At 40.7% G+C, this 24,708-nt stretch overlaps 2 protein-coding genes across 3 annotated transcripts in view; one reads left to right on the top strand and one right to left on the bottom strand.

The window, feature by feature from the left end:
• Nucleotides 1-9,852, bottom strand: part of RSPRY1 (ring finger and SPRY domain containing 1) — a 37,348-nt gene extending 27,496 nt beyond the window's left edge. The window contains exon 1 of one of the 2 annotated variants that reach the window (NM_001083734.1): nt 9,760-9,852. The gene's annotated coding sequence lies outside the window, so the exon portion shown is untranslated. Of the gene's footprint in view, nt 1-9,434; nt 9,735-9,759 lie in introns of those variants that run through there. The other variant, XM_015475765.3, reaches the window with a different exon arrangement.
• A 333-nt stretch (nt 9,853-10,185) lies between these two features.
• The window catches only part of PSME3IP1 (proteasome activator subunit 3 interacting protein 1), a 40,726-nt gene continuing 26,203 nt past the window's right edge, over nt 10,186-24,708 (top strand). Inside the window, 3 exon segments of the mRNA NM_001014944.2 lie at nt 10,186-10,368; nt 23,622-23,759; nt 24,260-24,358. Coding sequence (NP_001014944.2) covers nt 23,633-23,759; nt 24,260-24,358 — 226 coding nt within the window. The 5' untranslated portion in view covers nt 10,186-10,368; nt 23,622-23,632.

Genomic DNA, 24,708 nt, shown 5'->3' with positions numbered 1-24,708 from the left:
AATAACCTTTTAAAAGAACACAGTGAGAGTTCCCTGATAGTCTAGCAGTTAGGATTCTGTGCTTTCACTGCTGTGGCCCAGGTTCAATCCCTAGTCAGGGAATAGATCCTACAAGGCGTGCGGCGTGACCAAACATAAATAAATAGATAAAAGAGAACACACTCTAAACCAGCAAAGAGTGCAAGTAATACCATACCATTCCCATCACTGCAAGGATGGGAGTGATTGTGAGGAAAGCAGTGGATTAAAAAGACATTTGTAGACATGGAAAACCAGTGGGAAAGTATGAGTCATGATACACATGTGATGTGATGAATTAACTATCCAAGTAGAGGGAATGAGATTCCTATCACAATCACAAGATTCCTCCCCATATTTGAAAATTCCAAAAGGATAAAAAATTTTAATTTAAAAATAAATATATAAGGAAAATAAGTTTGTTGGATCTCAAATTCTTAAACTTTATTCCATCCAAATTATTTTTGCTAAGCCTTATTTAAACTGAATGTAGAATAATTCATGCACATTTCTATTTAGTACATTTCAAAGCAAATGGAAGAAATGGGTATGGGTATTTCTAAAAATCTGACTAATTTGGAAGAATTATATGTGATTTTTTTTTTTTTTCCTATTCCTAAATTGAACTGAAGTATAGTTCAGGTCAATTTCTTCCAAGAGAGTCATTTTCTTTAAATGCCCTAGAAAATGATGTCAGCTACAAAATTTGTTAAGGGAAGGAAATGTAAAAAAAAAACCAAAAGATTATATTTTCAATATTTTAAAACCAAAGACTTTCTTTTTTTAAGAACTAGCTATAAAGACCAGGTGCAAAGAAGTTAATTAGATGGGAGAAGCCATGAGGCATTTCAAAGGAAAGACTATGAAACAAACAAGGAAAAAAAAAAAAGAGCTGTTATCTTCAAAATTTTTAGCCATGATCTTTAAATGAGCATACAGAGTGCTCTTGAAGGTTAAAGCCAAAAGCAGGGCAATTAAGTGAACATAGTGTATGATCTTTCAGGTTTATTCAGGACTAAAACATGGATAGCTTTTCATCTGGAAAAGCATCACTCATGACACTTCTCAGAAACTAAACTGTGAATACTTTAGGCAAAGGACTGAGTGGTGAAGCTAAACAATTACACTTTATACAGCCCTGTTTTATCTCATTCCAAAAAGCATTATGTGGTTCACTTTCTACAGATCATTGTTTTAAGACAGTAACATTCAGCCTACCATCTCATACAGGACACCAGAGGCCACCTACAGTACAGGGCACAGGCTTTGCAGTCAGTCTGGGCGCAGGTCCCAGCCCTGTAATATTTACAGCTATGCATTCTAATTACGCTGACTATTGACACACTTCAAAACATGGAAGATAGTAACAGTTCTTACACCTCACAGTAGTTCTGTGAGGACTACTTGGAATAGTACCTGTAAAACATGGCATGGTGCCCAACTCTTAAAAGGTTCCCCACATGCAAGATGTTTTTATCAAATGCGTACACAGCTACTCAGAAGTAACCAAATAATCTGGGAGTTGGGGGCTAGGAATAAGACCTGTCTTAATTATGAGGACTAAGATAACTAGCAAACTTACCTTTTATAGAACTCATCTACACTGCACTGAAACGATGTTTACTTATCTGTATATTTTGGGAAAAAAACCTTGGAAAAGAATGTAGCTTAACAATCAACCCCAAAGGTGACGGGCATTAAAATCACTTAGGTGTCTCTTAAAATACCAAGTCCTGGTTCTACTCCAAATGGGCAGCATCTGAATTTCTAGGATGTGTTTTTCTTAAAGGCTCCTCAGATGATTCTGATGGTGGCCATGTCTGGAAATCACTGTGCTATGGAACCTAACACAAAAACTGGGACTGTACGCAGGACCTCCTGCCTGAGTGAAAGGACAAACTGGGAACACTAAAGAGTGATTCTTCTGGGGTCTAAAAAGTGAATCTCCTTTTCCAGAGAAATGAACTGAGGCTATCTTTGAATATACTCTTTTGGAGAAGTCAGTCAAAAACCCACCAGAATACAGTTACATCTAGTACGGATGATGTACAGTACACGTCAACACAATGGAGGAAGCAGTCCCCTGTATTTCCCACCACAGCCCCCTATGAAGCATCATACTGAACCACGATGGTACGCTGCTTATGGGTAATGTTATTCAAGGCCTGACAGACGTCATGGGATGGAAAATGAGTAAGACTAGAGATTATGTAAAGGCAACACACAGATGACACCACCCTTATGGCAGAAACTGAAGAGGAACTAAAAAGCCTCTTGATGAAGGTGAAAGTGGAGAGTGAAAAAGTTGGCTTAAAGCTCAACATTCAGAAAACGAAGATCATGGCATCTGGTCCCATCACTTCATGGGAAATAGATGTGGAAACAGTGGAAACAGTGTCAGACTTTATTTTTCTGGGCTCCAAAATCACTGCAGATGGTGACTGCAGCCATGAAATTAAAAGACGCTTGCTCCTTGGAAGGAAAGTTATGACCAACCTAGATAGCATATTCAAAAGCAGAGACATTACTTTGCCAACAAAGGTTTGTCTAGTCAAGGCTATGTTTTTTCCTGTGGTCATGTATGGATGTGAGAGTTGGACTGTGAAGAAAGCTGAGTGCCGAAGAATTGATGCTTTTGAACTGTGGTGTTAGAGAAGATTCTTGAGAGTCCCTTGGACTGCAAGGAGATCCAACCAGTCCATTCTAAAGGAGATCAGCCCTGGGATTTCTTTGGAAGGAATGATGCTAAAGCTGAAACTCCAGTACTTTGGCCACCTCATGTGAAGAGTTGACTCATTGGAAAAGACTCTGATGCTGGGAGGGATTGGGGGCAAGAGGAGAAGGGGACAAGAGAGGATGAGATGGCTGGATGGCATCACTGACTTGATGGACGTGAGTCTGAGTGAACTCCGGGAGTTGGTGATGGACAGGGAGGCCTGGCGTGCTGCGATTCATGGAGTCGCAAAGAGTTGGACACGACTGAGAGACTGATCTGATCTGATATACTTCACCTTAACTTTTAAGACTACTTAGATCGCTGGGAGTTGGACATGACCGAGCAACTTCACTTTCACTTTTCACTTTCATGCACTGGAGAAGGAAATCGCAACCCACTCCAGTATTCTTGCCTGGAGAATCTCACGGACAGGGCAGCCTGATGGGCTGCCGTCTATGGGGTCGCACAGAGTTGGACATGACTGAAGCGACTTAGTAGCAGCAGCAGCAGGAGCATTAGATGGTCAAGTTAGTTTTGAAACAAAACAAAAAATCTAGTCACATAATTTAAGTATATACAACTATCAGATCTGCAACTATGGCAACCATCAACTGATTTCATGATGGATGAAATTATTTTCTGATAGATGAAATGGCACTGGATGCCATTCCTTAGTATACTTCTCTTAGCATCTAAATGGTAATGCTTTTAAAATCATCTCAGTGTTCATAACCATTTTGCTGAAAGGACCTAATTACAATCAAACATTTCCTTTGCAAATCTACTTCTCTGAAGTGCAGTATTATTTTTATCCTCCCCTTTGAAAAAAAGAAAATAAAGGCTATTCTTTCCATTTCAGTATCATTTATGACTTATTCTCCATTTTATATATTTTAAAGCTGCTCTGAGAGGGGGAAAAAATCAAACTTGGGCTCTCAGTAAGGTTAGTGTTAAAGCAGTGAGGGCTGGTACTCAAAATACAGACCTCTACCATCATAAACAGCTCACCACAAAGACATCTGCCAACTGGTCTAACCCTCTCTAACAAATGGTCCAGGAATCAATGATTCATCTATTCAAATATTTGCTTGAATTCAATCATAATACAGCTTAGTAACTTTAAGAACATTTTCTTTTCTCTGAAAAATAAAATCTCAGGACTATGCTGCCAAGAAAGGAGAGGCTGGTTAAATGAAGGAAGAAAAACCAAACTTTGGGCATAAAATTACTATTGCTGTCATTTTCACCTTATTGTTCCAAAATAGTGAATGCAGCACTTTTTTCCAGTCCACCCCACAGAGGCTAAATTGTACAGCATGAACAATAACAATATATAATACACTGGAAATCTTAATGATTTTCTCTTCTTAAAAATTGTTTTGGAATTTTCTCCTAAGACAGTGAATGCATTTACAAGTGATAGCTTCTAGTGTGATGTTTACTATGCTCTTCCAATATTTCATTATGAAAAATTTCAAACATACAGCAAAGAAGGATTTTACAGTGTATACCTATATACCCACCACCTGGATTCTACTATTTACATTTTACTGTACTTGCTTTATCACATGTGTACACACCTTTATCCATCATCAATCCACCTTTTTTTTTCTTGATGCATTTCAAAGGCATCTATGTACTTCCCCCTTAAAAAATCAGCATGTATATCACTAACTGGCTTCAATATGTTTTCAGGTTACATTTACATAAAATGTACAGTTCTTAAGCATGTAGGTGCTGAACTCTGTCTACTGCATATAGCTGTATAACCCTATCAAGATAGGGAAGCTTACCCCATACATTTGCTTTTAAAATATCCTGCTGGACACTCCAAAGACCACAATTTTCTTGTGTTTAAATGGGAGGTCAATGTGTAAAACTTGGAGGTCAACGAGATTATTTGGTAGCCAAATAAACAGGTAAGAAAGATGTATTGTATATCAAGAGTACACTGCCATTTGAAACAGAAACCACCTGAGGACATTTTAACAAGAGCATGTTTTGCCTCTAGAATCTAAGATATCTCAGAGCAAAGGGAAGGGAAAGATTGTGAAATATTTGGTTGGTGCTTCACTTTTCCCCCAAAAGGAAGGGCAGCTCTGATATTTTTACATGCCACTCAGGTGTTGAAAACTATTTGTCTGCAGTGGCACTGGGCACTTGAGGTTTAAGTCACATAAGGTATTCTTATCCGCTGGACTGTAACTTTCAAGTTGTCTGGGAAAAGCACTGAATGATTCTAATACTTCTCTTGTGCACTGAGGTTGGTTTAAGAAAGTGCATTTTTGAGGGAAAAGTAGACAATTTTTTTTGGTTGAACTGTTGGAGGAGTACTTAGGGTAGGACAGAGTAAGGGATTACCAAAAGCAAATGACAGTAAAAAGGAGAGAGGCGAAAAAAAATAAGGAGAAATGAATAATCCTGCCTGGTCTCAAAGGCTGAAAAATTTGCCTTGGACCCAAAAAGGAAACGCTAAGGAAGAACTGAGGTAAGTGCTAATGATAGCTGCCATCCAGAGGAGAAAAACAAATGTAATACTCCATACTATGGGGGATTTTCACCTCCAGAAGACCAAATAACAGGAAATAATATAGATGTGTCATCCAAACACATGATTCACAAATCTGAAAAGATTCTTCTGTTATAGAAAACTCTTTGCTGCTAAGAAAAGCAAACAAAAAGTAAATAGCATGAATAGCAACACCTTTCTCAATGAAATCTACTTAAAATGGTGTCTGAAACACTCAGTTGCACACTTGACCGTTTATCTACTGGAACCTAAGAGAAAAAGTGTTAGTTGTTCAGGTGTATCCGACTCTTTGCGACCACGTGGACTTGTAGCCCATCTAACAGATACTCAGTAAGTATTTTAAGTGAATTCATTCTAAAATCTGTAAAAAGTATTCTTTGAAAAGCTGAGAACACATCACTCAATAAATATGAATCCAATGCTAATATGCCAGGCACAGAGCAAAGATGAAAAAAGGTCCCTCATACTTTTCTTAAAGGGATGAAGGGCAGCCACAGACAACAGAGTGCCCAATCCATAATACAGCACCTGCCATAGAAGCCCATGCATATAGTGTCAGGCCCACCAGAAGGAAGCCTCTCACTCCACCATTTTTCCAGTGGAAAAGGAACTTAGTGAACATGCAAGTATCTGTACCAGACAGTTTTTAGGTGACTATATATATTAGCCTTGGCAATAGGGGAATGAAGGATTTAGATCTGCACTGCAACACATTCGTGTCTTAAATGATAAGCCAAAATATTGTTGGTACATATACCCCTGACCATGCAGTAGAAAGGTTAACCGAAAGTCCATAAACTTAGTTGATGAAGATAATGGTAATGCTAATGAAAAACAAATAAAAGAGGAAGCACAATGAAAAACAAAGATCAATTCAAGACAATACTAATGATGACTCCCAAATAAGCACCTTTCCTGAATATTGTAAGAATCCCTATTCTGCACATGACATGGTAAGAAGCTTGTGTTGCTGACAAGTGTCTCACGACAGTGCTTTCTGGGAAAACAAGGTATCAGAGACAACGTTATGCTAGTTTTAGTTCATGAACATCATGGTTTAGTGACCTGGTAAATTACTAATAACTAGCTTTTAGGTGCAGGTAAGTATGAACAACTATGAAGCAATAAGAATTGGAAAAAAAGAGCACATTTTCAACAAGGCGGGGCAGGGTAGGAGACATACTCTGAGAATCACTGCATTAAAGGAGCACAGAAAAGGAAACTTAATTCTTTAGGAGGTAGAAAGGGTAAAGAAAAAAAAAAAAAAACAACAACTAACACTGAAACATTAAACTGAGGTAATAATAAACCTGCCAAATAAGGTATTTCAAAACTTTCTAGTTGATGTATACAAGACCCATGAAATTATGCTTGAAAACTGTAATTTCAAGCAATAAGAAAGTTACATGCAGGGTTCATTCCTTAACAAACTTAAGGAGTGTATCAATCCTCTGCTGTCTCTAATGCATTTTTAGTTTTCCAAAGCTTAGAGAGGGAGAAAGTGGAATATTCTCCAAGAGTTCACCACTACTTATTAGGTACTACCTCAGTTAGCCTTGTATATATCATAGTTATCTACAGTAAAAAAATGATTTTACATACTGAACCAGCAAGCATTCCCTCTTAAAACGGACATTGAGAGTAAAATAGAACAAATACGTACTTTTTTCTAATCATAAAGGTTGGCAAGAAAACTATTTCACAAGATAACATATTGAACAGATAAACCAAAGGGAACATAGTCACTTATTTGCATTCCTACAAAGTTGGGAAAGTCTCCTCCTCAGGTTGTGGCCCAAGTTATGGCATTCACTATTTCTTAACTATTCTGTTTTTCAATTTTATAATTTGAATACCAGGAAAAACTATCCAAACTCAATGGGAAATGCTTTGAAAATGCCCAAATATTTGACGAGAAGCTAAATAGTTTATTACCCCACTCCATAACTCTTTTGAAATAGATTACTGGTTCCACTGTGGTTCCCGTCTGTGGTGTCCAATGACTTTTCACTTACTTTTGCAACCCTGTGACTGTCACATCCTACTTTACAAGAATTCCACCACAAAACAGAAATTTTCCAAGTTTAAGTAACCTAGGTAAAGTATCTGCCTGCAACACGGGAGACCCAGGTTCGATCCCTGGGTCAGGAAGATACCCTGGAGGAGGGAAGGGTGGCTGCTCACTCCAGTATTCTGGCCTGGAGAATTTCATGGACAGAGGAGCCTGACAGGCTACAGTCCATGGGGTCGCAAAGAGTCGGACACAACTGAGCGACTTTCACTTTTCACACAAAATGCTAAGTTTTTATTTCCCCTTGATTCTTGGCGAATTTACTAAGTGAAAAGTTATTTTGCTGATGAAGCAGAAAAAGTCCACATAGACTATGCTGTAACACTTCTTATAATCAATAAAGTAAAAATAATCATGAAGTGCAGAAATAATGAAGTGTTTATGAAAATGGCAAAAGCAGGACTTTAAATTAAAGCAGCAGGTCTGGACAATGTGTATCTTGGGAACCAGAAAGCTCACAGAATCACCACAGGGATTTTTTTCAAAAAAGGCTCATGGAACGTAAGATTAGAAAAACAGGAAATTCAAGTCAGCTTTTTGTTTAGAAAAAAAAGAAACTTCAAAAATCACAAATTACTCAATATTTGTTAAACCAGCTCGAACAATTGCAACTAACCCCAAATTAGGAAAATGTCATACATGGACACAGTACTTATAACCTCATAGAGGGATTTACAAAGCAAGATGTCATCCCAGGAAGTGCAAACTATACATGGGTGAAAAGCAGAAACAACCGTTGTGGGAAAAAACTTTTAAAGCCATTGCTAATGTGCCTCATAATGTATGGTTTGGAGTGACTACAGGAAGGCATAATATTTATGGAGAAAAAACAGAGGTCTCATTTATAAAATCAAAACTGAGGGAGAACACATGATACTCACTACCTGTACATAAAGAGGCCACAAATACATATATATGGAAAAGGGGGGGGGGTTTACAATAATGAGATTAAATTGCCTGGAAGAAAATTTCAGCTGTCAGGAAAAAAAAAAAAATTCCTGAAGGAAAAGAGTATATCATAGTGCTATCTCTTGCAGTATCATCAGAGGTTCAAAGTAAATTAAAACTCTGGGAAAAAACCATCCTCCACCCCCATCTAAGCAGGAGCTGAAATCATGGGTTTAGACTATATGACCTAAAAAGCTGGAAACCTTGAAGCTTTCAGTACAATATGACTCCCCCACTCCATAGGTGATCAACAACTGTATTAATGCTAATCCCTTACATCTACATACTGTTTCACAGTTTAGAAAGAGCCTTCACTTTCACTCCTCAACAGCAACCCCTTTGATGGCAGAATCACAATACTTTCACACAGCTTGTACTCTGCAAAACACTTTCACACACTGTGTTATTTTACAGAAGAGACCCAAGGAGGTTAAGGAGGAGGAGATGGCAGGTAAGGGGCCTGGCCAACCAGGGGACTCCCTTCAGTCAATTAAATAGACTCTTCTAACCTTTAGAAGTTCAAAGTACAACACTCCAGGGGGAGCAACCTCATTCAGACAGCTATACAGGATAGAACTGAAGAGTCTCAGTGGATCATTTCTGCCTCAGTCTCCGACCCCAAACACAGGGAAACTGAGGTAGCAGGTAGAACAAAAGCTTGATCCAAGAGTCACGCACGGAGTGTCGGTGGGACGGACTTCCCCCCACTCCACCTGCACTATGTCCAGAAACGGCTGATTCCTATGTTTCAAAGGAAAAAGCTTGCCATTCCCGTTTCCCTCTATTTCCCACCAGGGCTTTCCTATGGCTGGGGGGGGGCGGGGGGGAGGGGGATCTTCCTCCCGGAACCGCACAGCAAATCCCTTCTCCCCAGGCTCTTACTCATTTTTCACATCGGGCCTCCGAAGTAGGGAAACCTGCTAGCTCTGGCTCCCAACTCCTAGCTTCTCGCTCTCTCTGAGGCGTTTCTTGACCCTAAGGCACGTCTAAGCCTCCCCAGGGATGGTCTTCTGCCACTCCTTCCCCCTAAACCTCAAACTCCACAAAAGGAAACCCTCCCCAAGCATCCTCCCATCTACCCTTCTATCCTGGCCACCCCTGAGGAGCACCACTATGTATCAGGAGCCTCCCAGGAGCTACCTGCCTCTCACCTGGGCCCTTTTGGCTGCGGCCTCCGCAGAAGGGCGACCCCCAACAATCTCCTCGGTCAAGAAACCCCTAAAGCGGAAACACCCTCTTCCAGGTCCTCTCCTGGCGCCTTCAGCACGGGCCTCGCTGGAGAACCTCCGGGCTGTTTTCTGGGCTCTGCCCAACGCCACCCGCTCCCAGCCCCCTCCTCAGAATCTCCCCCAGCCCAGTCCCGTCTCCCCGCCGCAGATTCAGGCGGCTGTTCCCCTCCCTCACGGACGTCCCCAGCCCTGGAACTCCCCCCGCTTCGCGTTCCTAGGGGCTTCCCGGCTGGGCTGCGGCACTGACTTTCTCCAGCTCTCGGGCGCACTCGAGGGAGGGGGCGGCGGCGGCTGCGGCGCGACTCCTTTGTGACAGGTCCAAGAGAGCGGTAAAGATGGACGCGAGGCCACGGCGCTGCCATTACGTGCTGGGCCCACCCCCGCTTCGTACCGCCCCGGCCCTCCCTCAGTCCCCTAGGAAACGCCCCTTCCTCGGTGGCAAGCCCTCTTCCTCACATCCAATCATCTTTCAGGAAACACGTCACGTGACAACACGGCTCGGCCCGCCCTCCTAGAGGGAGCTGGCCAATCCCCTTGCTGAAGTGTGAATGGCCCAATCAAGTCTCTCCCGCTAGCTTTCAAGGCACCGGATTTCCATTTGGCTCCACGGGAGGAAGGGAGGTACGGATTGGGTTACACCGCCGGAAGAGGGGCGGGACTTTGTTGTGGCGGTGAGGAAAAGGAAGCCCTGAAGGGTAGAAAGAAATACCAAAGCAAAGGCTGTTTTCTTGCTTTCATTCTTTCTGTTTTTATTTTCCTTCTTTTTATTTTTTCTTAAGAGCGAGCGGCGTTTGCGGTGGCAGTTTGGGGTGGGCGCCGCCGAGGTGAGGGGGTTTCGCCTCCCGCACGCTGGTAGGTGAGTGCGGCCTGGGCCCTGGCCAGGCAGCGAGACCAGGGCGCCAGCATCCTCGCTGAGGAAGTGGGGGGCTGCGTCTGACGTGAAGTTTAGGGCCAGGCCTGCCCTTAGTCTGCGCTCTCGCCCAGGGTTCTGAGTCACCAGAGACAGGGGCTTGTGGGGCCCAGTCTGAGGGAAGCCGAGGGAGCCCGCGGGAACGCCTCCAGGTCCTGTGGAAGAGGATGCCGACCCTTTCAAGCGGTCCTGGGGCTTTGGGTCTCTTGTCGACTCCCTTCTACGTTTTCTACCAGGTGGCAGGCTTCAAGCGAGGAGTGGGCTCTATCTCAGAGGTCTTGGAACGGTTCCAGGCTACTCCGGAGATGTGGGGTTGCCTGCCTGGTTGCGAGTTTCTGAGTCACAGAATTAGTTTAGGATGGAAACATTAATTATGTTCCGTGTACCAGTCTCTGTGCTCAGTGCACTTTCTTGTAAAGGAAATCAAACTGGCGTGTTCGTCTTGCAGAAAACTTAACTGAGGGTTGAAGGGTCTTGAGAGCTGCTGGCCCAGGTGAAAGCCAGAGCGCATCGCGGTAAAGGTGGAGACCTATTCCTTCTTAGCACTGGTTTTGAAACTAGCAGAAAACAGGAGCTTCTGTGGCCCTTTAAAATGCAGATTCTCGGACCACCCCCCCCCCCCCCCCGCATCCCTGCTGCTGCTGCTGCTAAGTCGCTTCAGTCGTGTCCGACTCTGTGTGACCCCATAGACGGCAGCCCACCAGGCTCCCCTGTCCCTGGGATTCTCCAGGCAAGAACACTGGAGTGGGTTGCCATTTCCTTTTCCGATTCATGGAAGTGAAAAGTGAAAGTGAAGTCGCTCAGTCGTGTCCGACTCTTAGCGACCCCATGGACTGCAGCCTACCAGGCTCCTCCGTCCATGGGATTTTCCAGGCAAGAGTACTGGAGTGGGGTGCCATTGCCTTCTCCTCCATCCCAGCTAGTCCGACTCAGGTCTTGAGTGAGACTCAGGAAGTCAAGTGCAGATCTGGCGGTCAGAATTCCCAGTGACCTCTTGTGTACCAGCTGTTGGGTAAGATTCGTTGATAATTCAGCTGTTTGCCTTATTGCTGTGTTAACAAGGACCCCATAAAAAATGGTTTGGAAAGCACTGCTTCTGAACGCCTTGAAAGGAATTAGTGTGTAGACTCCTTTTTGATACAAGGAATTGAGTAGAGATAAAGGCAGCATTTACAGTCTTAAAAATAGAGCTTGAGATGAACAGTTTGTAAGGGTCTGAAAGCTGAGGCTGCCCAGAGGGGTCTTGGTGCCTTTCCCTCATGGGGAAATTCTTCGTGGTTGTAACAATTATATCAATACCTTTTACCTGGTTAGCAGTCGTTCCCGTTTAAGAATCTTGCTGTTTTGATTAGACTCAAGCTGCTGCTGCAGAAATTGAAAACCATGTATCTGGTAAATGAAGTGATTTAAGCGCATGGTTCAGCTGTAGACTCAATCAGCATAATTATATCTTCATGGCAGGTAAATTAAGCAATTTCAGTGTGCTCACTATTGATCTCGTTTTGAAGGATGCTTTGTCTTCATTCTCAAATACCACCTGTTTCACTTTTTCTGTAGCATGTGTTTTACAGTTCATTTCATCTTTAGTCTTCTGAATTTTCCTTATGATGTATGCAACTGTGGGTTTCTGTTCAGTGTGTTTGGTGTTTATTACACTTCTAAATATTTGGATTAGTGTCTTTCATAAGTTCTGTAAAATTCTCAGTCATTTATATTCATGTACTGTTTCTGCCCTGTTGTATATCTTCCTTCTTTACTGATTTAATGTAGACCTTTCCCCCTCTCTTCTTTATGCCTTTTCCTCTTTTTACTTTTCTATACTACAGTCTGCGTAATTTGTTTTTTATTAATTTTCTCATAAGTTATTTCTAATCTGTTACTAAACTCATCTGTTGTGATTTTGAATTAATTTATTGCATGTTTTAGTCACTGAAGTTCTGTTTTTTCTTTTCAAATGTGCCATTCCACTTTAACGGTTTCTTATGCTCTGCTGTTAATTTTGAGGCCTGGTTTTTATTTCTTTAAACATGGTAAGCATAGTTGTTTTGTAATCTATATGTGTTAATTCCACTGTCTGGATGTCCTTTGGTCTTTTTCTGTTGCCCATTATTCCTGCTTTTTTGTCTTACCAGTCCACCTTTACCTGATGCTGTAGTTCTTTGGGATACCAGATTAAGATGGAGAAAGAGGTGCTTATCAGACCCCACACACGTTACCTGGGCTCTCTGCTTTTGACTTTTACTTACCAAGAGCACCAAAACAGTAGCTTTCTTTTTTTTTTTTTTTAACAGTAGCTTTCAAGATCAGAGAAATCCTCAGGATGAAAACCAGTTTGAATATTGGGCTCAGTTTCTGGTTTTCACCTTGTCTTGGGTTTTTGCTGAATTCTTTATTGTCTTGTTAGCTTTTCTATTTGTTTAAGAATTATTAAAAAAAAAACTTCTTTCAGTTTTATTTGTTGCAGAAGTGAGGGATTGGTCTCAATTACCTAGCCCGCTATTTCTGGAAATGGAAGCCCCCTTTGATTTTAGGAGTGAAATTTGTCTTTCAGGCAACTTTGAGTTAAAGGTTATTTTTCTTCACCTATCTAAAACTTCCACCACCTTTCACAGTGCAGTGTCCTTGTTATTCAGTTGCCCAGTTATATCCGACTCTATGTGACCCCTTGGACTGCAGCACGCCAGGCTTCTCTGTCCTTCACCATCTCCCAGAGCCTGCTCAAACTCATGTCCATTGAGTCGGTGGTGCCATCCAACACCAACATCCAACAAAGGGACATCCTCTGTTGTCCCTTTTCTCCTCCTGCCTTCAGTCTTTCCCAGCATCAGGGTCTTTTCCGATGTATCGGCTCTTCACATCAGGTGGCCAAAGTATTGGAGCAGTGTCGTAGCTGCTATCAAAATTAAGCTTCCCCAGTGCTTTTTTCTAGTCTTCCTTTTTTTAACTCCTTAGTGCTTAATTTCTTTTCTCTTAGAGCATTTACCCTCATTCTCCATTTCCTTAAATTGCTCCTGTACTTACTTTATCTCTTCTTTTGAATTCAAATTTCTTATTTGCTAAAAAATACTGTCAGTTTAGTACCTAGCATTGTGACTTGCACATAATGCTATTGCTGCTTGATGGTGTCCAAGTCTTTGCAACCAACCCCAGGGACTATAGCTCACCAGGCTTCTCTGTCCATGGAATTTTCCAGGCAAGAATACTGGAGTGGGTTGCCTTTTCCTACTCTAGGGAACCTCTACCCAGGGATCAAACCCACATCTCCTGCAAGTCTTGCATTGGCAAGCGGATTCTTTACTGCTGAGCCACCTGGGAAGCCCTGCCTTGCACATATATTCCCTGTAAAGATTTACTTCAAAAATACAACTGAATGAGTGGGCCTTGTATGTTTGGTGTAGTGTAAAGTCCTTTTTTTTTTAATTTGGTTTGGACAGGAGATCCATAAAGCTTGGAAGGTGGGGGTGAGAGAGAGTATAATTTAGTGTGGATTAGGTTCCAAAGTCCACTCAGATGGTAAAATAGTGTGTAGTCAAAGCTATCCTCACAACAAACTGTGGAAAATTCTTAAAGACACGGGAATACTAAACCGCCTTACCTGCCTCCTGAGAAATCTGTAAGCAGGTCAAGAAACAACAGTTAGAACTGGACATGAAACAACAGACTGGTTCCAAATTGGGAAAGGGGTACGTCAAGGCTGCATATCGTCACCCTGCTTATTTAACTTACATGCAGAGAACATCATGCGAAGTGCCAGGCTGGATGAAGCACTAGCTGGGATCAAGATTACTGGGAAAAATATCAATAACCTCAAGATATGCAGGTGACACCACCCTTATGGCAGGAAGCAAAGAACTAAAGAGTCTCTTAATGAAAGTGAAAGAGGAGAGTGAAAAAGTTGGCTTAAGACTCAACATTCAGAAAACTAAGATCATGGCATCTGGTCCCATTACTTTGTGTCTAATAGATGGGGGAAAAATGAAAACAATGAGAGACTTTATTTTTGGGGGCTCCAAAATCACTGCAGAGGGTGACTGCAGCTGTGAAATTAAAAGATGCTTGCTCGTTGGAAGAAAAGTTATGACCAACCTAGACAGCATGTTAATTATTTTGCCAACAAAGGTCCATCTAGTCAAAGCTATGGTTTTTCCAGTAGTCATGTATGGATGTGAGAGTTGGACTATAAAGAAAGCTGAGCGCCGAAGAATGGATGCTTTTGAACTGTGGTGTTGGAGAAGACTCTTGAGAGTCCCTTGGTCAGCAAGAAGATCCAACCAGTCCATTGTAAAGGAAATCAGTCCTGAATATTCATTGGAAGGACTGATGCTGAAGCTGAAACTCCACAATACTTCGGTGGCAACCTGATGTGAAGAACTGACTCATTGGAAAAGACCCTGATGCTGGGAAAGAATTGAGGGCAGGAGGAGAAGGGGACGACAGGATGAGATGGTTGGATGGCATCACCTACACAATGAACATGAGTTTGAGTAAACTCCAGGAGTTGGTGATGGACAGGGAGGCCTGGCGTGCTGCAGTCCATGGGGTTGCAGAGAGTCGGACATGACTGAGCGACTGGACTGAGGTGAAAGTCATCCCAGATGGTAAACTAATGTGTAGCCAAAGCTATCCTCCGAAATCTATTAGGGAGGCACCATGTTGGGTATAGGTATACCAGTGTAGCAAAATTCCAACATGGCCAGATTTTTCTCCAGCTTTGAAACAGATGCTATTTTTTTCCTTTGAGTTTTAGATAAAGTAGTTGGTTCACATTTAAGAATCACTGTTTGTAAAAAATATAGCTCATATTAGAATTACATATAGTGAGGGAAGGGCTTACACTCTGAGAGGCACGCATGAGTTGGGGAGTTGAGGATCAGCTAAGGGAACCAATATTGTTACCTTTTTTTCTTCCAGTGGATCTATCAGTAGATAAATTCAAGGTAAATGTACATATGATGAAACTGTTCTTATGCTGTGGAAGAATACATGGTATGTGTTTTCTAGATGTCTTGCAAAAAGAGGAGGTTACTTCAAATTGCTGTTTATAGTAAACATTGTACATATGAATTGCATTTACTAATGCTGTGCCCTCATTTTTAGATTCTTTCAGTCCTCTTTGCTAGTGGAGTAGGTTAAATAAGCCTCAGTGTTAGAAGAGTGACTGAGAATTACTTTTTCTAGTAATAAGTGCTAACAGACTGTTCTCTGTTAGTAGTTGTCATGCTCTGAAGTTTTATAGGGAAAGTTGGCTTGACTTAAATTACTGTAGCTTGATAGAAGTGCCTTCTGGCCAGAAAGCAGTCTTTTCTAGAATGATTTTTAGTTTGCCAAATTCCTTAGTTTCTGTCCTACATTTTAAAATCTCACGTGACTTGAACATCAGGATAATGTTGGAAGAGCAGTACTTAAGTATATTTACTAACAGAAAAAATGTGGATTGGCCTATTGTTTTTGCTCCTTTTGGGGAAATGTTAGAACATTGTGACACAGAGATCTGATCTGCCCTGGTGTATTTTTACAAGTACAGTATATCTAATGTTAGAAGTTAGGAGGGTATGGTGGTCAGTGATGTAAACACTTAAGTAGTGTGCCATCACAAAATTCAATTCCAGAGGAAACCAGATCTCATGTACTTGCATCATGGCATGAGCTAAATGGAATAATTTTCATGTCAGCAATGGTAATTATCTTGGGAGCAGCAATGTAAGTTTAGTTTCTTGAAACTTATATAGCATGCTGTGCATAAACCCATTCTGTCTCACCAGTCTGGAAATTAAATACTATAATCTCCAGTACAAACACAGTAGTGCAGTGTTTAACATTTATTTCAGCTTGAAATATAAGAACATTGTTTGGCTGTCAAGCAAATTTGAAAATTTGCATCAGCTTGAAACTTTTAAGTAGGGACAAAGTGATTTTGGTATGGTTTTGGATTTCCATGAATTCTCTATTTGAAGAACTTATAGAATCCTTTTAAAAATACTATAATGTTTAATTTGATAATTGAACTTGAATCACCATAAAAAATGCTATGAGAGTAAAGAAAAGTTGGCACAGTTATTCTTTCTAAAATTAAATACAATAAGGACAAAATAAGCATTCTCAATGTAAATCTTCTTCATCCCTAAATGAATTTTTATCATTAAATCCCCAGATCTCTGGGCTTTTGTTTATTTCTGTTTTGTTTTTAATTATTCTAACAAAAGAGAATAAGAGACTTGTGAAAATTTAGGTAAGCTGTAGGAATTAGAAATAAACACTTTAGTTTCTGATTTCTCTACTTCTGGGAGAAGGTAAATAAGTTGAGGGTAGAAATCACCTTTCTGTTGCAAAATAAACAGCTAATGAATGTTGGACTCTTTGGAGAAAAATGCTTTGTCTAAGAAATTTTTAGTATGAGATTTTTTTTTTTTTTAGTTAGCTGAAATTAAAGGAAAGTAAGTAGCAAGAGTTATTCTTGAAGAAGATGTCAGTTATCTAATATAGCAAGGTGATGTAATCTTTGGTCCTGTGTTTCCTATTGCACAAGTTGTATGATGTTTGAATAGAATTCCCTATGGGACAAAGACACATTAGTGAATACTTATTTGATGACTATTATTTTCTATAATTTACATTGGACAGTATCTAAGAATATGTATGTGAGAGCATTCCTCTCTGCTTAAATTCTTCAAATTCTCTCCCTGGTTGGTTTATCCAGTAAGTATTTCTTATATATTTAATATATGTCAGACACTGTGCTAATAAGCACTGTGGATACAAAGAGCTGTTGGAATAGTTCTAAGTGATAAAACACAATGAATAAATGCTGTAGTAGAATTAGAAATAGCTGGAATGGGGGCCAGAGGAGAAACAGAGAGTCTTAATAGAATGCTCTTAGAGTAGTTTATGCAAGATGAGGCCCTGAAAAGAAGAGATTAGAAAGGAAAGGATGAATTAAAGAGAGATCATTGTGAAGTAGAAACAACAGAACTTGGTGACTAGTGGGATGTAAGGGAATAAGGAAAAAAGAGTCTTAAGTATATGTCCAGGTTTTCAGCTTGGGAAACTGGGTTGATCCCTGTTTGTGCCCTTCATTACTGCCTCTTAGCTGTACTATTTACTTTGGTAATTCATTACATTCACTGTTTACCTGTTAGGAACTAATACAAGAGTACTAGCTCTTTAAAGTTTATTTTCTTTATGCACCCCCATAGAATTTGCACAATGCTGGACACAGAGTTCAGCATTCAGCCTGATGTTGAGTTTATTTAAGTTGAATTAATAATAAAATAACTATGGTAAAGGGGAATTATATAATTACCAAATACGTATACATGGAAGCTTTTCCTGATTTCCCTCAGTTTCATCTGGTCCCTTTCCCACTTCACTTATCATGGTTGTTTATGTCACTGATTTATTTCTCCTACACTCCTTGAGCATAGGGTAGTATATTTCTTTCACTCCCATAACCAGAGCTCAGCATAGCTCTTTGCAATAATGACAGACCTTTTAAAGCATTTTTAAGCAGGTCCCAAACACTGTGCTAACTGCTTTATATGAATTATCTAGTTTATCTCACAAAAGCTTTATGTTGTGCAGTACTCTCTTAATCTCCATTGATGAGTGCAATCTGTGGATTAGGAAACTAAGGCTTAGATGAGTTAAATGACTTGCCCAAAATCATAACAACTTACAAGTGGCAGAACCAAGGTCTCTTGATCTCAGAATCTATACTCCTCATTACCTGTTTTCCCTCCTGTAAGGAGACTTCAACAGAAGGTATCTGTTATATGTTCGTTGAGTTAGATTAGGTTGTCATGAAAAGTGTCTGAAGTTAAGCTGGCTTCTTGGTAGTATTTATTGATAGGGAAATTCTGAATACTGCTGGAGAAGGAATATTCTGAATATTATCTAGCATACCGAGGAGTATGACCACTTGTTGTTCATAAACATTTTCTGTCCTTCAGTTCAGTTCAGTTGCTCAGTTGTGTCCGACTCTTGGCGACCCCATGAATCGCAGCACGCCAGGCCTCCCTGTCCATCACCAACTCCCGGAGTTCACCCAGACTCACGTCCATAGAGTCAGTGATGCCATCCAGCCATCTCATCCTCTGTCATCCCCTTTTCCTCCTACCCCCAATCCCTCCCAGCATCAGAGTCTTTTCCAATGAGTCAGCTCTTCACATGAGGTGGCCAAAGTACTGGAGTTTCAGCTTTAGCATCATTTCTTCCAAAGAAATCCCAGGGCTGATCTCCTTCAGAACTGACTGGTTGGATCTCCCTGCAGTCCAAGGGACTCTCAAGAGTCTTCTCCAACACCACAGTTCAAAAGCATCAATTCTTCGGTGCTCAGCTTTCTTCACAGTCCAACTCTGACATCCATACATGACCACAGGAAAAACCATAGCCTTGACTAGACGAACCTTTGTGGCCAAATAATGTCTCTGCTTTTGAATATGTTATCTAGGTTGGTCATAACTTTCCTTCCAAGGACTAAGCATCTTTTAATTTCATGGCTGCAGTCACCATCTGCAGTGATTTTGGAGCCCCCCAAAAATAAAGTCTGACACTGTTTCCACTGTTGCCCCATCTATTTCCCATGAAGTGATGGGACCAGATGCCATGGTCTTCGTTTTCTGAATGTTGAGCTTTAAGCCAACTTTTTCACTCTCCTCTTTCACTTTCATCAAGAGGCTTTTGAGTTCCTCTTCACTTTCTGCCATAAGGGTGGTGTCATCTGCATATCTGAGGTTATTGATATTTCTCCCGGCAGTCTTGATTCCAGCTTGTGTTTCTGTCCTTTGACCTCTCCTAATATAGAAAATTCATTAACCAGAGGGCCACTGGTGGCATTGCAGGCCAGAAGGGAATAGTGGTTGAAGGGCCAGGGAATGACGACCTATAGGAGATGTGCAAATGGAAGAAAGAGGTGGATGAAGCAGTCTGTGTTTAGTGTTGGTCCTTTTAAATTCACAGAAATGTTTTATAATTAGGCATGGCCATCTAGTTTTATTTTGGGAATGAGGGAATGTCGGGATTATGTTAGGTTTAAAGAACAGATTTTTACAAGTGCACATTAGTTTTGATAGTGCGACTTTTCTCAGGAAACCAACGCATTGAAAGAATTTTTTTGTCAAAGTATAAACCCATTGTCTTTAAATTTCCTTTTTAAAACATGCTTCTACCTTGTTTTCTTTTTCATTAACCAACTGTGATTCTTGACTTAGTCCTACATGTGAAAGATGGGGAAATAGCACAGGGCAAACTCTTTGGGTAAAAGTTCAGTTCTAACACTGGAGAAAAAGATGAAAAGGAGAGTAAGAATGTCTTGGAATCCCATAAATTTGTCTTTTTCCAAAAGTAATTGATAAATGTTGGGAAAATTCTTATTCTCTAAGAGTCTCTATTTCAAATTCAAACCTTTGTTTACAAGTATCTTAAAGGCTCTGACCCTTGAGTTTCAGGGATTTTTTTTTTTAAGTCAAATGAATTATTTTTTAAAGTCAAATTCATTTTTTTTGAAGTCAAATGAATTCTTCTTTATCCAAAAACTCAACAGGCTATGAAAATTAAATAGATGGCTTTACTTCCTTAGTTTTGCATTATAAGTATAAATCTTGAGTCTGAATTCTTACTTGGATGGAAGCATGTAAGATTCAAGATTTTTATTTTGAACTGTAAGAAGAGTTCTTTTAATACTTGTATTTTTTTAAGTGTAACAAGAGTAAAGAGATGGATTCAATGGCATGCCAGTTGTATTACCATATCCTAATATTGCTTTCCCAGGTTTAAATCATAACAGTTTAAGGTTACTGTTTTGAGACAGTTTTTTCATGGTTTTATAAGATTAAAGGAACTAGGAATGTTTGACCTAGAAAAGTGACAAATTAGGAGGAAAATGGGAGTTGTTTTCAAACAGCTGAAGCATTGTCGTGTTGAAAAAGGGATTTGGCTTCTTTTTTGTAGTCCCAGTGGATTCAACCTATCTGTGGAATTTATAGGAAGAGAGATTTCAGTTCAGTTTAAGGAATAACTATCGAGCTAGTCAGATCTGCTCAGAGAGAGTCAGCTGCCTGAAGGGAGTGCAGTTTTAAAGTATGGGTTGGATGAAAATCTCCTGGGTATGAATGGTGGGTTCTGTTGCCAGATGTAGAATTGTTTGAGGTGGGCTATGAGGACCCATCACATTCTGAATTATTTCCCAGTAAATAAGGGTGAGAGGAGGAAACCAGACAGCCAATATAGGATGAGAAAGGAGAGCTACAGCTGAGAAAGAGGACAGTGAGGGTCTAAATTGTCTCTTCCATCCACTAAAGTTCTACATCTTTGATGTTTCTCTGCCAGAAACATTTAAAATGTTGGCCCTTGTTCCATAAGAGGTCGTTCTGCAAAACTTGGGAATTTTTGGCATGGTCACAGAGACGATACAGTTCTCTCTGTAATAGGCAAAAACAAGACCAGGAGCTGACTGTGGCTCAGATCATGAACTCCTTATTGCCAAATTCAGACTTAAATTGAAGAAAGTAGGGAAAACCACTAGGCCATTCAGGTATGACCTAAATCAAATCCCTTATGATTATACAGTGGAAGTGAGAAATAGATTTAAGGGACTAGATCTGATAGAGTGCCTGATGAACTATGGACTGAGGTTCATAACATTGTACAGGAGACAGGGATCAAGACCATCTTCATGGAAAAGAAATGCAAAAAAGCAAAATGGCTGTCTGGGGAGGCCTTAAAAATAGCTGTGAAAAGAAGAGAAGCAAAAAGCAAAGGAGAAAAGGAAAGATATAAGCATCTGAATGCAGAGTTCCAAAGAATAGCAAGAAGAGATAAGAAAGCCTTCTTTAGCGATCAATGCAAAGAAATAGAGGAAAACAACAGAATGGGAAAGACTAGAGATCTCTTCAAGAAAATTAGAGATATCAAGGGAACATTTCATGCAAAGATGGGCTCGATAAAGGACAGAAATGGTATGGACCTAACAGAAGCAGAAGATATTAAGAAGAGGTGGCAAGAATACACAGAAGAACGGCACAAAAAAGATCTTCACGACCAAGATAATCACGATGCTATGATCGCTTACCTAGAGCCAGACATCCTGGAATGTGAAGTCAAGTGGGCCTTAGAAAGCATCACTACAAACAAAGCTAGTAGAGGTGATGGAATTCCAGTTGAGATATTTCAAATCCTGAAAGATGATGCTGTGAAAGTGCTGCACTCAATATGCCAGCAAATTTGGAAAACTCAGCAGTGGCCACAGGACTGGAAAAGGTCGGTTTTCATTCCAATCACAAAGAAAGGCAATGCCAAAGAATGCTCAAACTACCGCACAATTGCACTCATCTCACACTCTAGTAAAGTAACGCTCAAAATTCTCCAAGCCAGGCTTCAGCAATACGTGAACGGTGAACATCCAGATGTTCAAGCTGGTTTTAGAAAAGGCAGAGGAACCAGAGATCAAATTGCCAACGTCCGCTGGATCATAGAAAAAGCAAGAGAGGTCCAGAAAAACATCTATTTCTGCTTCATTGACTATGCCAAAGCCTTTGACTGTGTGGATCACAATTAACTGTGGAAAATTCTGAAAGAGATGGGAATACCAGACCACCTGACCTGCCTCTTGAGAAACCTATATGCAGATCAGGAAGCAACAGTTAGAACTGGACATGGAACAACAGACTGGTTCCAAATAGGAAAAGGAGTTCGTCAAGGCTGTATATTGTCACCCTGCTTATTTAACTTATATGCAGAGTACATCATGAGAAACTGTGGGCTGGAAAAAGCACAAGCTGGAATCAATATTGTCAGGAGAAATATCAATAACCTCAGATATGCAGATGACACCACCCTTACGGCAGAAAGTGAAAGTGGAGAGTGAAAAAGTTGGCTTAAAGCTCAACATTCAGAAAACGAAGATCATGGCATCTGGTCCCATCACTTCATGGGAAATAGATGTGGAAACAGTGTCAGACTTTATTTTTTGGGGCTCCCAAATCACTGCAGATGGTGACTACAGCCATGAAATTAAAAGATGCTTAGTCCTTGGAAGGAAAGTTATGACCAACCTAGATAACATATTCAAAAGCAGAGACATTACCACAAAGGTTCGTCTAGTCAAGGCTATGGTTTTTCCTGTGGTCATGTATGGATGTGAGAGTTGGACTGTGAAGAAAGCTGAGTGCCGAAGAATTGATGCTTTTGAACTGTGGTGTTGGAGAAGACTCTTGAGAGTCCCTTGGACTGCAGGGAGATCCAACCAGTCGGTTCTGAAGGAGATCAACCCTGGGATTTCTTTGGAAGGAATGATGCTAAAGCTGAAACTCCAGTATTTTGGCCACCTCATGTGAAGAGTTGACTCATTGGAAAAGACTCTGATGCTGGGAGGGATTGGGGGCAAGAGGAGAAGGGGACAAGAGAGGATGAGATGGGTGGATGGCATCACTGACTCGATGGATGTGAGTCTGAGTGAACTCCGGGAGGCCTGGCATGCTGCAATTCATGGGGTCGCCAAGAGTCGGACACGACTGAGAGACTGAGCTGAACTGAACTGAATAGGCCTTTGGCTAGAGACATTGAGTAATGCTAAGTCAGAAATGCCCAGGGTTGTAGGCTTTAGGTAAGAGCAACAACTTGTGTCCATTGATTTGGTTTTCTTTCTAGTAAATTTAAAATTTTTCTGTGTTGTTACAATGAACTAAACTTCAATAGTAGGTTTTAGGCAAAGACTATTCTTTTGTTCTACATGTTTGGATTTATTTCCTCCGTTTCCATTTTCGTCTTCACTAGAGGAAGATGTTCCATGAACATTCTCAGCACTGGAATTTGATATAAGAAGAAAGCTGAAATTGACATGTCCTTCTTCTTAAGGAAGATCCCTGGTTTTTGGGGAGGGGTATGACTAAGTGGGTAAGAGTATGAATTTGTGCTCTCAGCTGATTCTCAGCTCCACCATTCACCACCTTAGAATTATTCCAGGTCCTCTTGCTGACTTTGTAGATAAGCATAGATGTTGATAAAACTACATAATACTTTAAGAAAATGTAATCCTGTGCTTTTGTCAGTGACTTATGAGTTAAACTACTTGAGGATTTCTCAGTTTAAGGCTGAAGGAAGTTTTGAGGTAGTCCATTGCTTAGGGGAGACAGAGTTCAATCTCCTTGTGTCTCTTCAGAATTTTAATTACAGTTCTCACTTGAAATTGTTTGTTTGTTTTTTAGACTGTTCCATTATGGATGGAGGGGATGATGGTAACCTTGTTATCAAAAAGAGGTTTGTATCTGAGGCAGAGCTAGATGAACGGCGCAAAAGGAGACAAGAAGAATGGGAAAAAGTTCGAAAACCTGAAGATCCAGAAGGTATATAGGCTCACAGATCTTTAATCCTCACAACCCTGCAGCCTATTAACATCACTTTAAAGTAGAAGAACTGAGGCTGAGGGGCTGAAGGGACCTATGTAAGATCTCCATAGCTGGGAGCAGACCAGGATCTGCACATCCATACCCTTTCCACTCTACCACACTATTCCAGAAGATTCCACTGGTCTTCTAGCTATTCAGGTGGATCCAGGATCTGAATAGCTGAGAGTGCTGCTACCATGCAGGGTTTGTTTGGAGTGGATCCCTCATCCAGTTAGCTGTCTCAGTCCATGGGCCCTGTTCACACTCACAGTTGGCTTTGAGAACTGCTGGCTTCTGTCTGAGGTCTAGAGGGAAGCTGTGAACTTTGTACTATTTTTGTGTTATCTTTGCCCTCAGATCTTGCAGAGACTTGACTTTATCTTTAAATCCTTTGTGATTCCAAAATAATATGAATGGATTGTAAAGTATGTATTTTTCTCCCCTCCCTTTTCTTTCAGAATGCCCAGAGGAGGTTTATGACCCTCGGTCCCTGTATGAAAGGCTACAGGAACAGAAAGACAGGAAGCAGCAGGAGTATGAAGAACAGTTCAAATTCAGTAAGCTTCAGAAAAAACAGCATCTGAGGGACTCTGCAGGGCCTTTTTGGTGCACTTTTGCCTTGTGCAACACTTTTTCTAACCAGCCATGAAATTGTCTTGATTATCTAGTCTCTAGGTGCTCATTTGGTGGAAAAGAGACAGCTTTCTACCATCTAGACCACATTGAACATTTTTGCTTAGAACTCAGTATACCCATTTAAAATTTTATGCTAACATCTAGTAATGGGAGAGATGCTTTGATTTTATGCCATGTTATCTATCCAAAAGCTTTGGTGTTTACAAATTCTTTCTTCTAATCCCCTGAACAATCTGCTGTTTATTAAAAAATAGGACAAGGAAAAATCTTG

The sequence above is a fragment of the Bos taurus genome, chromosome 18, assembly GCF_002263795.3.
Source record: "Bos taurus isolate L1 Dominette 01449 registration number 42190680 breed Hereford chromosome 18, ARS-UCD2.0, whole genome shotgun sequence".
In the NCBI taxonomy this organism is placed as follows: domain Eukaryota; kingdom Metazoa; phylum Chordata; class Mammalia; order Artiodactyla; family Bovidae; genus Bos; species Bos taurus.
This window is presented reverse-complemented; position numbering and strand designations above follow the sequence as displayed.